Source organism: Marmota marmota, unplaced genomic scaffold (genome assembly GCF_001458135.2).
Source record: "Marmota marmota marmota unplaced genomic scaffold, marMar, whole genome shotgun sequence".
Taxonomy (NCBI): Eukaryota; Metazoa; Chordata; class Mammalia; order Rodentia; family Sciuridae; genus Marmota; species Marmota marmota.
The window spans coordinates 3,411,748-3,427,087 of NW_026000078.1; the positions used below are offsets into that span (position 1 = coordinate 3,411,748).

Consider the following 15,340-nt stretch of genomic DNA (forward strand, 5'->3'; position numbering starts at 1 on the left):
ATTTTACAATAATGCAAAAAATTTTTATTATTTGCAATATATACATATATTGCAAATAAAAAAATTTTTAAATGAATAAATTTAGCATGTCATGTATAATGTTAATACACTGAATAAACATCTAGAGCTAGGTGCTTGTCACTGAATTCAGTTCAAAAAGCACCTATTAAAGTGTTCAGAGCTATATGTAAGCTCTGAAAATGTCTCTTCCTTTTGTGATGCAATCAGAAGGCAAGTTTCTTCTTAAAAGTACTTGTTTGGATCTTTAAGGAACAAGGTAATTAACTTTAAGTGTATCATTTGAACAATTTTGTATATTGTCAGTTTACCTAAAGTGAGTTATTGATATGAAATTATTAAAACATAATAAACACTCAATTTTTTTATTTTTAATTTTTTTAGGTTGACTTTTCCTCTGAATTCATGCCTCAAGTATATGTACCCGCCACCTTCAAGCACAATCTTAGCAAACATAGTAAATGCTTTAGCAAGTGTACCTAAGTTCTATGTACAGGTATATAAAATAAAACTTATTTTTCTCAAAATACTTATTTATTTAGCTCAATACTATATTTTCCATGATGATTTTCATACTTATGTATAATAGTATCAATCAGACTAATTCTAGACAGGCAATGATATACAATGCATTCATTAACTACATTGAAAATGGATTCTAATAAAGAGAACCTAATTTGGGAAATGTCATTTCTGGTAATTTTCTGTTATTTTAGAATATACCATTAGTATGGAATTTCCTAAGGAAAGAGTGGGTCCTTCAGCAAGTGCTTGGTAATTTCAGCAGTAATAGGATACTTCTTTGAAGTAGAAAATATATGTGTTTTTCATTATTGTACTCTGTTTGATTAACTCAGTAATCAGTAACATTGATAGAGTAACATTAGATTTTACATTATAAGAGCATTGCATTCTTATTAGTGGGGATAACTATATTGATAGAAATGACAAAAAAATTTAGGAAGACTAACCTGAGATATATCAGTGCTTTGTTTTTCCTTGTCTTGGGATCATAAAGAGAAGAAATGGCCTTTCTTTTCACTCATTTAATCAGTAGTGTTTTTACAGAAGGTTTTTAGTACATGAAATACAGGATGTGAGTTGAAACATTATGTGAATACTGTATGATTTTAAAACTCTTGCCACTTTAAGGTACTTCATCTTATGAATAAAATGAATTTGCCTACACCTTTTGGACCAATTACTGCACGACCTCCCATGGTAAGAAACCACGTAGAATTTTCAACTTTCATTTACTGAATGAAATTATTGAGGATAAATTATACAAGTATTATGTCAACCTCTGATGTATGGTGAAGATAAGAAATACATATAAAGTAAATGTGATATTAATAATAAAGCTGAGAAGGAAAAGAGGAAAACCAGAATATGAAAGTTTTGGTAATAGAGACCAAAATTTTTTATAGCATTGTTCAATTCTTTAACCTACAATGTTGCATCATTACAACATAACCACAACAATAGAAACATCTAAAAATTCCATTGTTGTGACTCTGTTGTATCATTTGAGAAAGACAAAAAAAAAAGGTTGCTAATACTATATTAAAATTTACCTGCATATCTTGTAGTAATTTAGACATTAAGCTATGTCTACGCTTAAAATTATTCCAATGTAATACTGTATATATTTATGGATAATAATAATGCAAAATTATTTTGAATGTTACCATAGAAGAGAATTTGCATTGGGCTTGACTGCTTTTCTGCTATATGTAGTGTTAGCTTTATAATATTTTTTTGTAGCTTTAGCACCTACTCAGTGCTTGTTATAGGGTTTTTATGATTATGCCAGGGGCTGGGATTGTGGCTCAGTGGAAGAGTGCTTGCCTGGCATGTGTGAGGCCCTGGGTTCGATCCTCAGCACCACATAAAAATAAATAAATAAACAAAATAAAGGTATATAAAAAAACAAAAAGATTGTGCTAGCAGCTGTTAATGAACAAAATTTACTCTTAACTCTTTTAATACAGTAAGTTATTTCTTGTTCACGTTGTTTCCATTCCAAAATTATGATAGAAAGATATTCTATTCTAAGTTATTCAGAAGCCTGAGTTGTCTTCACCCTGTGCCTTGTCAGGTTGATGAGGGCATTACCAAATAGTCTGCAGATCAGGAAGGGAAAATTATGATAGAGTTCTTTTTTCTCCTATTTTTGGTTACATGGCAAACAATAACTCTATAAGAGGGGCTTTCAAAGTTGGTCCAGCTAGAGGCCAAAGAAGACAAAATAAATTTTGTGATCAATTAGTAGTCTGCCACAGCACACATGAGTATGTTTCTGTGCTGAATATGCAAAAGAATATTATGAAGTAAAGGGAAACAAGAATCAAGTATTTACATGGAAATTGGTTTGTCTATTCTGTAAATATCACGGATTGCCATAGCATTTTTGTTTTGTTTTTTAAATTAGTATGAAGACTATATGCCATTGCATGCACCTCTCCCACCTACATCTCCTCGGCCACCTGAGGACCCTCCTTTGCCAGATGAGGATGAGGAGTTATCTAGTAAAGAATCAGAATATGAAAGCAGTGATGATGAGGACCGACAGAGGTTAGTAATAAGAATAAATTGTTTAGATTGTAAGAAGCATAGAATGTGGGAAAGACTTTTTTGTTCTTCCTATACTTTGCATATAATTCTTCAGATTTTGGAGTCATTAGAATTTGTTCATAGCCATCACCCCTCTAGCATGTAATGTTTGATAAATTAAGACCTGAGAATAGGTACTAGGACCTAAGGGAATATTGGGGGAGTATGCATAATTTTTTAGATGAGTGATTGTGGCATTAAAAGCACACCATGAAACTTCATTATTTATGGATTTGTGTTTGTGAATTTGCCTACTTGATATTTTAGCTAGCCCCCAAATCAATAGTTTATAATATATTTTTCAAGTATTTTGTGGATCTGGATGCGCATAGCTTGGTGCAAATTTATTTAAGTCATCTGACATGGAGATATCAAATGAGGTCAAATAAAGTGGCTGTGTTTGTTGGCATTACATCATTATAATGAAGTGCTTGAGATAATGAACTTAAAAAAGGGCTTTATTTATTTAATTATTTACTGGCCTCTCCAGTTGTGGAGGTTCTGGTTTATTGGCCTCATTATTTTAGGCATGCGATGAGGCAGCACATCACACATAGCACAGCAGAACTACTCGCCTTATGGCTAGAAAGAGAAAGAGATCACAGCTCACAGTACACTTCAAGGGCATGCCCTGGTTGACATCAGGACCTTTCACTAGGCCCTACCTCCTAAAGATTCCATTACTGCCTAATAGGGCCACCCTGGAAACCAGGCTTTTAAACACAAGGCCTTTGGGGGATATTCAAGATGCAAACTTTGTAAGTGACTCTCTGCCTTCTTGTTTTAGCTCTCATACTATATACAAGTGTTCTTTGCATAGTCTGTTCAGTGTTGTATTTTTCACATTTTTGAGTTTTTGTTGGTCATTTTGCTGTTTAGAATCGCAGTGTTACCTTGTATTCATTTCTGCTGTTAATTCATCTTTATGAGAGAAAACAAAACTGCATATAGTAACCTGTGTTTCCATGCTTTTCTGTCACTCTGTAACAGAACTTTTAAAAAAAAGGAATATTTATTGGTTCAGCATATGTTTTTTGAGTATCTAATATATGTGCATGACCTTGATTTAGAGACTTGGTATACTTCAGGTGAGCAATTTATGTGATTTAAATCACTGGATTTTTCATAAAATTTTTGGTAAGTTGTGTAATTAAGAGAGTTTAAAAATTTACATCGTATGTTTACATTTTTCTCTGGGGGAAAAAAATTTAAAACCTATTTGAGCCATACCTCCTCTCTGTTTTGTTGAGTGTATTTGTTGTGCTTCCAAATTTTACAAATGAAATTCTGAGAGTTAGAATTATGACTGGTGGCTTCTGAGCTCCTTCTTTATGGAAAATGCAAAAATGCTTAGGTAAGGTATAAATATTAGCTATTCATACTCATAATGGAGGAAAGCTATGTACAAGGTATCAATACTACTTCCTAATTATTACTTGCAGGCTACTCCCACCCCCACTCCCTTACCCCAGGGCTGGGGACTGAACTCAGGGCCTTGCATGTGCTAGTCAAGTGCTCTGCCACTGAGCTAAATCCCCAACCCTGCAAGCTACTTTGAGTGAAGTATTTAAAAACTGTTCTTAGGTAGCTTGTTACCTTACCTTGCTTATATAATGGTTTATTTGCAGCATTTATTCATATGATGCTTTTCAGTGAAATACTTTTTGGTCTATGGTCTGTTTGAATATGAATCAAAATAGTTTTACTCTCTTGGTAAAGTCTTTTGAATATCTGTCAAGAAAATATCAATAAAGTTACATAAATTGTATTAAGGTATCAGTTCTTTTGTTTGGTATGAGTCCACCATTTTATTTGGACAACTAATAATGTTTATAATGAAAAATATTTTTAAGATAATTTGATAAATTTTAAGTAAATTCTTAATTCTTTCAAAGAAAGTTAGAATATAAGCTCCATCAAATCTTTCAAAGAAAGTTAGAATTTAAGCTCTGTCAAATTTTTTATCCCTTTATTTATGTCTTCGAATTTCTTATCCCATGTAAATATATTCCATATTAGATAAGTGAATTGTGTTATAATTTATTTTTATACATCCAAATTCAAATTTAAGCTTAACACCAACAGTATTGAATAATTATGCTTCTAGATAAGGATCTTGTTTACACTCCCTCTTTTCCAATATAGAATGACCAAACTAATGGAACTAGCAAATTTTCAGCCCAAAAGACCAAAGATGGTAAAGCAGCGCCATGTGAGAAAAAAGCGAAAAATAAAGGATATGTTGAATACACCCTCATCTTCTTCACACAGGTAGTTTTATATAGAATTACGAAAGTGAATGCTGTCCATATGTACTTTGTTTACTTGCTTAACTCACATTACTCCTAAATGTAGCTTTTGTTTAATACACATTTACTTGGTTCACCATTGGCTTCCTATTTGCACATTCATAACTATTCATAATTTTCTCACAGTTTACCATTGTTTAATAATACTGAGTAGCCTGGTTCTCAGAATTTTCCACCTTTCATTTTATAACATCATGTTCTCTTTTTGTCTTTTCTATTTAGTGTCTCAATATTAATTGAAATTTTAACTTCATTTAGTTTTTCTATTAGATATATTTGTCTTGTAATTAACTTTATAAGTTAAGAGGGGAGTTTTAAATTTTTTTTTTATTTTTAAAGGAATTCATTTTTAATCACTTATTTCAATTTAAGTAGAAATAATATGATATATAATTTGATGCCTACCTGACTTGACACTGCTATTCCATACTTTTAATCTCTATAGCAGTACTGAACAACAGAAACAATGTGAGCCACATTAAACTTTCCAGTAGCCACATTAAAACAGTAAAAAGAAGCAGATGAAATTAATGTTGATAATATAACTATGTAACATGTATATCTAAAATATTATTTAAGCCTAATTCAGTATAAAATTGAGATATTTATTATATATTTGTTTTTCATAAAGAATCAGCAGCCACTTATAGCTGTTATTTACTTTGTTAACACAGGGCTGCTGCATACTGTATAAAATATAGTGCATTAAAAATTTATACATTAATATAAATTTAACTTTTTTGAGTATATTAGTAAATACCATGGTGTATAAAATCAGTAGTCAAGTAATTCAAGTACTGCCATTCATTTACCTGGTAACTTTATGCAAATTATTAGCATCTTTTAACCTCAATCTCCTCATCTGTTAAGTAGAAATTTAGTAATACATTAGTGCATATCTTAGAGTTTACTGAAGTATTTAAAACACTTTATGCAGTGCTTATAAGTGTATTGAATGTTTTATCAAACTTTTTAAAATTGAGAATGAAATAATATTCTCGGGATTTGCAATTACAAATTCATGCTGTGGTTATTTTTAAATAGCAATGTACATCCTGTGCTGTTACCTTCGGATGTATTTGACCAACCACAACCTGTAGGTAATAAAAGAATTGAATTCCACATATCCACGGACCTGCCAGCTGCATTGAAGAAAGATTTAGAGAAAGAACAGAATTGTGAAGAAAAAAATTCTGGTAAGAATATTTGAGTTCTTTCACATGATAAAGTCAGTCTTATTGCATTAGAATTAAGTTTCATATATAATATTTGTCTGTTTTCGTATTTGTCAGTTTTATTTAAAATATGTGACTAGGCTTCCTTAATATCACGAAATAATATACATTTTCAGCTGTTTTATATACATAAAACTTAGTTTGCAAGGTTGTCACTATTACTTTTTTGCTAGTAATGACATCTAGAGTGAAATTTATGTTTTCTGGCTGGTATATACACTAATAATACAAGAGTTTTGTGTTGTCTTAACTTCTCATTGCTTGTTTAATGTGATGTTCTATGGTTTTATTAATGTCATTGTATTATTAGGAAACAATGTAGCTATCCTGTGAGTTGTAGATTTTACACATGTATCTATATTTGTGTGTGTGTGTGTTTGTGAAAGAGAGAGAGAGAAAGAGAGAGAGAGAATATGCGTGTATTTTTTTTTAATCCAAAACTTTTGGAGGATTGTTTACCAGATACTATTTTTATAGTTAAAATTTAGCATATTAAAAATTACAGGTTTTTTTCCAACTTTTTTAGACATTAATTTTTTATTAACAGTGTCATTTCTTTGTACCTTAAATCTTTATATTTCCAAAATCATACAAGCTTATTAGAAATTGATTCAGGACAGAAACATAAAGTAAATTTTTTTAAAAAATTAGCATTCCCAAACCCTACTATCCTCTGTTCTACTGTGCAGAGGTAACCAATGTTTTTGTTTCTGCATTCTTCAAGACTTTATCTTGTGTGTTAGCTTTGTGTTGCTATAACACAACATCAGAGATCATCAATTTAAAGGAAAGGTTTATTTTGGCTCACTGTTTAGGAAGTTTCAGTCCATAGTTAATAGACTCATTGCTTTTGGGACTATGGTGAGGCAGTAAATGGTATTTGTAACACATGCAAAGGAAGCCACTCATCTCATAACAGCCAAGAAGCAAAAAGAAAGAAAGTGTCATAGACCAGTGTTCCATAAGTCCTGTCAAGAGCAAGCCCCTGGTGAGGAGACTACTTCCCACTAGTCCCCAATCCTTACATTTCCACCATCTCCTAATATTGCCATGGGCTAATCAAGCCTTTACCACATAGTCTTTTAAGATCAGTGTAGATCCAAACTATAGCAGTCAGTACATGTAAACACATTTTTCTTTTATTCTTGTTTTTGAACATGAATATGAATAAAATATGCACATCATATTTTACAGTGTTCATCTTTCACTCAGTGACTTATTGAAAGTTTGTTATATAACAGACTCTGGACAAAGACATTTTCTCTTGTGTTTTAGAATTTACAGTCTAGCGGAGATAACTTACTATATCAGAGCATAAAAATATGTACCATACTTTTTCATGACTGTGTAATAGAACATAGTGTAGTAATATCAATCATTATTTAATCATACAATATTATGAGTTTTCTAATCTTTACTGTTACAGAAAACACTAAAATATACATCTTTTTTACTTATATATTTGAATACTTCTGTGACTATGGGGTAGAATTCTAGTAGGTATTAGAGACATAGTGAGTGAAAAATCTCTAGTGAATTTTAATTCCTGTCTGATGGTTAGTGAGAATGCATTGATTTTTTGGGGTAGCTTTATTTTTGTTTTTTTCAATATTTTTATTTTTTGTTTTGTAAGTTCATCTTATTAAGTCACTCATTAACATAAAAATTTATTAATCTGTTTTTTCTTTACTAGGATATGAAAATTGTACATATTTATGTGGTACAATTTTCTTAGGTTTAATTTGCTCAAAGACTTATACATGTACAAAAAGGGAACAGTCATTCTACATCATTGGCAAAGCAGAAAAATTAATAGTAGAAGCATTTTAGAGATTTTAGGTTTTCTTTTTTAGGTAGTATTAACTAGAATGTTTCTAGTGAATGTTTAACCCTGTCTTTCTAAACATTTTTCCCCTGTGCCAGATTAATTATTGTTGATGCTAAAATTCATATTTTATTAATGAAATCCAGTATGTTGATAACTAAAGTAAGAAGTTTTTAGTATTTTTTAATTTCCTTAATTTGAATGAGTAATTTTTAAATTTTGGGTTTCTTCTTAAAGAATCAAGATTATAATTATCTTTTTTTCTTTGTAGTGTGGGGAGGTTAATGGAAGGACATACCTTGTTATGGTGTTTATTTCAGCATAGTTTACTTATCCTAATCTTATAATTGTTGAAAAGATTGAGGTTGTTTCACAATGTTCTGATGTAACAATATAATCTTCGTAACTATTATATAACACTGAGTGACTATCTTAGCAGAATTATGTAATTTATTTAATTGCAAATTTCTTTTTGTTCCTACAGTTATTAATATTTCACACTGTTTACCCAGTGAACGTTTCATCAGATGCCCCTTTGGCACCTCAGACTGAATACGTTGAAACTAAATTTATTTTTTCCTCTTTGCAGAACCTCTATGTAGCAATACAAAGCAATAGTTTAGCTGCTTAGCTCTTGTCTATGGGTGTTTTCATATTACAATAACAAAATTAAATAGTCATGATAGAAACCATATGACCTACAAAGCCTAAAATATTTACTATTTGGACCTATTTTCCTATGTCTATTCTAGAACATTGAGAAACACCAAAAAAATTCAGTGATGCCAAAAATATTTGTTAAATTAAAATAGGGAACAGAAACTTGAAAACTGTATTGAAAAGAGAGATAGTTAATGGCTAATATTAATGCTGAACTCTTAGAATTACCTGCTACTGAAGTTGATGCATCCAGTATAGGATTTGGGAAAATCTTCCCCAAACCTAATCTGAACATCACAGAAGAAACTAAAGAAGACTCTGATGAAATGCCCTCAGAATGTATTTCTAGAAGGGAGTTGGAAAAGGGCAGAATTTCCAAAGAAGGTAATATTATGAAATAAACCAGTTTATATTCCATTTCACAGTTCTTTAACTACACAGAAACAAAACAAATCCATTTATATCAAGAAACATAACTTAAAGCATAAACATCAGTTTCTATCTGATTAATGTTTGTTATCTCTTTTGGGTTTTAAACCCCATACTTCATAGGTAAATTTCCTTTCCATACTGTTTCCTGCTTATATTCATTTGGGAAAAATATTTCTTTTCATTCCTAAAACTTTTTTATATGGCATGTAAAACAAATAATTATATCCACAAGTCTTATGTGTTACAAATATAGAACTGTTAATTGATAATTTATTTTTCTCTGTTGTGGATTTAACATACTATATCTGAGATGCATACAAAGCAACTCTAAAACAATGTTGATGATTAAAAATGCATATTTTAGGATTTTATATTCTCACGTGATGGTTTTTCACTTTTAAAAGATTTTTTACTGTTTAGTTCATTTCAGAAAAATATAAGGTTTTTGGACTGTTTGTAACATGTAATTTTTTTTCCACAATAATGAGAGATAGACTTCCAGCTAGTATTTTTGCATATAACTTCTAGTTATGAAGAACAGATTGCTTAGTAAACTTGGGGAACTATAAAGGGAATCTGAAATACATTTGTCCAAAATACACGATTGTTATTTTGTAGTACTTCATAATTATTTTTGAATATGGAAGTGGCTGGTGGTTTGGAAAATTTATTTTAATCAAAATGTTATACAAACAATATCAGATATGCTTTACTCTTTAATAAAGTAACTCATCTTAGGACCTTTAATAGTAAATATTTTATTAAACAGATTTTAGTTATTGTAGATGTCAGAGATTTTTCAAAACAATACTTAAATTTTTTCCTTATAATCATTTCAGATTTTTAATTTGTATTATATACCCATCAGTAATATTGCTACTAATATCTATGGCTTTAACATTTTCATAAAGCCTATTTTACCTGTTTAATAGTTATTTGCATGTTATAAGTTTCTTTGAAAAATTGGTAAAAATATTTTAATTTTATATCTTTGTTTTGTCTTGTCTTTAAATAAGAAATGGAAACACTTTCAGTTTTCAGAAGTTATGAACCTGGAGAACCAAACTGTAGAATATATGTAAAGAATTTAGCTAAACATGTTCAAGAAAAGGTAAGTTGAACTTACAAATTGATTTTGTTATTTTACATTTTCCCTGCTGGCTTCCTTATTTATTTCTTTCTTATTGAATTTCCAGGATCTTAAATTTATTTTTGGGCGCTTTGTTGACTTTTCATCAGAGACACAACGAATCATGTAAGTAGCAATCATAACCTCAAGTTATGTTTTGGTTTTTCTCTGTTGTAAATTTAACACTTTTTGTTATGCCACCATTTTCCTTTTAAAGATAAAGATTGAATGAATATATTGGTGTATTTTCTTTCACAAGTAACCTTTTAGACATCTATTATAGGAATTGACAAACTTCTTTAAATGGACGAACAGGAAAAAATACAATGTTTTTATTTTATTGCAGGCCATGTTGTCTGTAGCTAATCATTTTTGTAGTCCTAGCTTCAAAATAGCTGTGATACATAAACAAATATTTATGGCTTTATTCAGGTATATCTTTACTTATAGGAATGGACTTTTGGTAAATTCTGCTCCTGTACCCTGCTCTAAAGCACACGTGTTCAGGCTTTAGTATACCGCACAATAATCACCTGAAGATTGTGGTGAAGCAGTTTCTTGGGCCCATCTCCAGAGAGTCTGGTTTTCTAGAGTGTAATAAGACTCATGAGTTTGCATTTCTCAAAAGCTTTTGGGTGATATGAAGCTACTGGTCCAAAGAGGACACTTTGAAAAATATTATTTTAGTGGTTTATCCAAGAATATACAGTAACCAGGAAAGTTTTTTTTAAGAATTTGTACTCTGGCAAGAAAGTTCTCATCTTTTAATTGAACTGTATTAGTCAAAGCTAGCAATTCTGTGAAAGTAGAAAAAAAGGGATGTGATTCATTATTACTATAAAGCTAATATTTGGAGTTATAATTTCATTTTTTAAAATTTTGTACTAGTTAATTTCAAAGTAAAGATTCTTTGTCATATAAATAAAAAGTAGAATGAAGTAGAAGATGAGAAATGTTTGAGTGGAGTTAAAATAACAAGTTAGTTTTGTTTTAACTTTCAGTCAAAAAAGTACTTTATAAGTCTTATCTGACCTGCATGTCTTTTTCAATAGATATACAGAGATAAGACCACATCTTAACATGCTCCGTCTGTATTCATTAGTGGCAGATGTCTCATCAGGATATCAAGTTTATTTTTCTGGCCATGCAAAATGCTGTTCTTTGTTGTTGTCAATAGGACGTGATTGTACAGGGGGAAAAAAATTATATATGCATTCATATAAGTATGTTTGTGTATATATGTAAACATTATTTTCAGTATTGTCTATAATCAGAATTTGAACTGAAAATATATTTCTATGTTGAGAAAACTGTAGGTAGCAAAATAGTATATTGTTTCCCATGAGACTGACCATGTGATTAAAAAAGGTCAGTGCATTTTTTTAATTGATACCTTTACATGTTAGTATTCTTTTCCCATCCAGTACACCATATCTTAGTGGAAAACTATACTCTCATTTTTCTAAGTAGTTTTGGAGTATAGATTTCTCTCAGAAATGTTGAAAAAATGAGTATGTTGTAGAATAATAGAACACTGTACTAGGAATAAACTCTGTGATTTGAGCCATCAACTTTTCAAAGTCTTCTCTCTAGGTATCACTTTAAAATGATAGTTTTGACTAGAAAATAATCAAGGTCTTTTTCTATCCTGATACTATAATTTCTTTCCCTTTTTTTCCTCTTATTAGTTCTTTTTAGTTATACATGGCAGTAGGATCCATTTTGCTATAATTTTACAAGCATGGAATATATCTTTTTATGATTAGGACCCCATTCTTATGGATGTACACCATAGTGAGATTCACTATGGTATGTTCGTATATGTACATAAGAAAATTATTTCAGATATATTTCACAGTCTTCCCTTTTCTTGCATGCCCTCCTTTCCCTTCATTTCACTTCATCTAATCTACTGAATATCTATTCTTCCCCTCTCCCTGCATTATAATTTCTTATAGTAATAATAATAATATAATAAATTACTCAGTTGCTTATATTTGGTTCCTATTAATCTTCTATCCTTGGTCGTATGGTTTATTTTTTGTTTATTTGTTGTTGTCACTTTGAGCAGAAAGTATTGAATTGATTGCAAGAAACTTTTTGAAAATAGGGATATATGTGGCAAACCTAAGTAATAGAAACATACCTAGCATGCACAGGACTCTGAGTTTAATCTCCAAAACAATAACAACCAAAAACTGTGTGTGCTTTTACTGTTACTTTATAACTTTTAAATACCCAAAATATATGTGTAAGAGTTAAAATATAGAGATTCACACATCATGAAATTTGTATTACCTACTTGTAGAAAAATAGAATACAAAATAGAATTTTAGAAAGCCTGACTAATGTGTTAATCAGAGAGTATAGTCATTTTTATTTTGAAATAGCAACTTTTGAATTGTTGAACACATTCTTATTCATTGCATCAAAATAATTTTACATTCTTTGAAGCAAAACTACTTTTCTTCCTTGACTTCTAGGTTTGATATACGCCTGATGAAAGAAGGTCGCATGAAAGGACAAGCTTTCATTGGACTTCCAAATGAAAAAGCAGCAGCAAAAGCCTTAAAGGAAGCAAATGGATATGTTCTTTTTGGAAAACCCATGGTGGTTGTATCCTTTAAATCAATCTATTTCAAAACTATGTAATTTTGGGGAAAAGAGTATAACTGAAATTAATTCTTATGTTACCCTTTAAAAAGCTCATCTGGCATTCTACCTTGAAATATGCAGTTACAGTTAAACTTTTCTTAGCTGAGTCAGGTGATGATTTTATTTAGACTTTTATTGCATGAGGTTATTAAATTTCAGCCAAGTTTACTTAGTATTTCACTTACACAGCTCAAAAGTACATCTTCTTACTAAGCCTTACAAAGGGTATCTGGAAATACATTTGGAGTCACAAAAACATTATTCATTATACCATTATTATTCTCTTGTAGTATTATTCATATTTTTGCTTGATAATTTTAATATCCAGACTATATCATTGGTTAATCATCTTTTAGTCATTAATGTATAAAGGTAGAAAGTCCAGGTATAAAAACTAATGATACTAAAGGAAAGGCTAATTTTTATTCCCCTCCCCCCACGATGATTATGTAGAAAAAAAATTACTTTCATTTTTGTGAAGGAAACCTTAATTTTAAAATATTAGCAGTTTGCTCGATCTGCTAGACCCAAACAAGATGCAAAAGAAGGGAAAAGAAAGTGTTAAATATTAACAAAGGTAAGTGTGGAGAAAACATAAAAAGACAAGACTTTCTATACAAGCAAAATTAAAGAAGTGTAAAAGCCTGATAGAATAATAATTATAATACCTCTTAAGAATTTTAAGGAAATTTCTGTGTATACAGTTGATTCCAGAAAACGTCAGAATTATTGACTGCAGAATAAAGTTCATTTGTATGTAAAAATTAAGTTTGGAGAAAGAATAAAGTATATGTCTATTAGTATTTATTTATAAAGAAGCGTGTTTTAACCTTTAAAATGTTAAATCCCTTAGAGAGCTTGGTAAAACAGTCTGCTAGGCTTCTCCCTCCCTACCAAGAATTTCATATTCAGGAAAACTGATGTGGGTGACAAGTCGTCCTAGTTTTCCTGTGACTGAGGGATTTCTCAGTATATACTACCTTCAGTGCTAAAAAGATCCGGCATGCCAGAACAAGCTGGTTACTCTGGGTGGCACCTGGTAATTTATGTAGTGTGTTCCCTCGTAATAGTAAGGCAACTTGGTCCAGAGCCCACACTTAGAAACTGACAGGAAACAGTTAAAGCAAGATTTTCCAACTCTTAAAATTCTGCAGTGCTGAGAATATACAATTAATTATTAATATAAAATGTTAAAAAAAAATTTGTGGAATTTTTTTTCCTCTGGATCAAGCAATTTTAATATTATGATTAGAAATAATAAATTGGGCATTATATATTCTAAAGTTTGTTACTTAAGAAATAAGCAGAAGTAAATTACTTTCCTTTTTTAAAAAAAAAATTTTCTCCCTTTTTAAACTGGAAGGACATGAAATAAATTGGTCAAAATTACTGGGTCTAGCTGAAAAAATGCTAAATAAGAAAAATTTGCAGTGTTTAGTCTATCTGAGATGCCTTGGATATTTGAATTTTGTTTCAAAGTATCTATACTATTGTAACCAGAAGTCAAGTATCTTAGGGGAAAATTGAATAATTTCAGTATGTTTTAAAGTCATTTATTTGTAAATCTAATGCTGAAAAAATAAGAAAAAAATTAAACTGCATTCTGCTGTTCTTCTTTAGAAGCATTCCTGCGTAAATACTGCTGTAATACTGTCATGCAAAGTGTATCCTTTCTTGTTGTATCCTTTTTGGGGCAGTGTTTTTTGGTTTTTTCCTAGAGATATTTTTTCCCTTTCCTATCCACTGATCCAGATTAAGTAGTCATTTTTCTATACTTTTATTCAAGTGAACTATTTCTAAAATTATTTCTATAGCTTGAACAGGTTTGTTGTTGAATTTTCTATGCTTTCATTTACGTTGTATAGTTTTGCCAAGGAAAGTTAGTGAATCAGGTCAACTTAGAGAATGTATGCATTTGTTTTAACAGAGAATGTGGTCTTTCTTCTGTTTATGTATTTCCTAAATCTAATTCAGTAACATGCTTTTTATTTTATGATACACCTGGTTTAGGTGTTCTGTATAACATGCTCTCCAATTTGAATGGGAATTTTTTTTAATGTACATATATTGAAATAACTGGATTTCTGTATAAATGCCAAATAGGAGTAGCGCACCTCACATATGAAGTCTTCTTTTTGAAATCTTTTTTGACAGAGAGCAGTAGAAGTTTCTTCTCCCTGTTTCTTTTCCTAAACAAACAAAATAATAATAAGGAAAGAGAAAAAACATAATGTTGACTTAGGGTAGTTCAGTAAGTGAAAAGAGATGATCCTGGTAGAAATATAAGAACATAGATTTCCAGACCAGTTGGTGTCCAAAATCCACTGGAACACAGTGGTTCTCAAATTTGGCTGCACATTGGAACACCGTGGGAACTTTAAAAAAAATTATATATTTATATTTATATATATGTGTGTGTGTATATATATATATATATATATATATATATATATATATATATACA

The 15,340-nt window shown here is 30.4% G+C and overlaps 1 protein-coding gene across 5 annotated transcripts in view; it reads left to right on the forward strand.

Annotated features, from left to right (window-relative positions):
- The window catches only part of Rnpc3 (RNA binding region (RNP1, RRM) containing 3), a 42,530-nt gene that overhangs the window by 7,129 nt on the left and 20,061 nt on the right, over positions 1–15,340 (forward strand). For 3 of the 5 annotated variants that reach the window (XR_001505378.2, XR_007351815.1, XM_015502623.2), the window contains exons 5-14: positions 403–514; positions 1,171–1,239; positions 2,450–2,592; positions 4,777–4,902; positions 5,985–6,136; positions 8,883–9,044; positions 10,109–10,203; positions 10,289–10,347; positions 12,705–12,837; positions 13,382–13,453. Coding sequence is in view for 2 of the 5 variants with exons in the window: in XM_015502623.2 (XP_015358109.1) it covers positions 403–514; positions 1,171–1,239; positions 2,450–2,592; positions 4,777–4,902; positions 5,985–6,136; positions 8,883–9,044; positions 10,109–10,203; positions 10,289–10,347; positions 12,705–12,837; positions 13,382–13,441 (1,111 nt within the window). In the remaining 3 variants the exon portion in view is untranslated. Of the gene's footprint in view, positions 1–402; positions 515–1,170; positions 1,240–2,449; positions 2,593–4,776; positions 4,903–5,984; positions 6,137–8,882; positions 9,045–10,108; positions 10,204–10,288; positions 10,348–12,704; positions 12,838–13,381; positions 13,454–14,496; positions 15,324–15,340 lie in introns of those variants that run through there. The other 2 variants (XR_007351814.1, XM_015502622.2) reach the window with 2 other exon arrangements.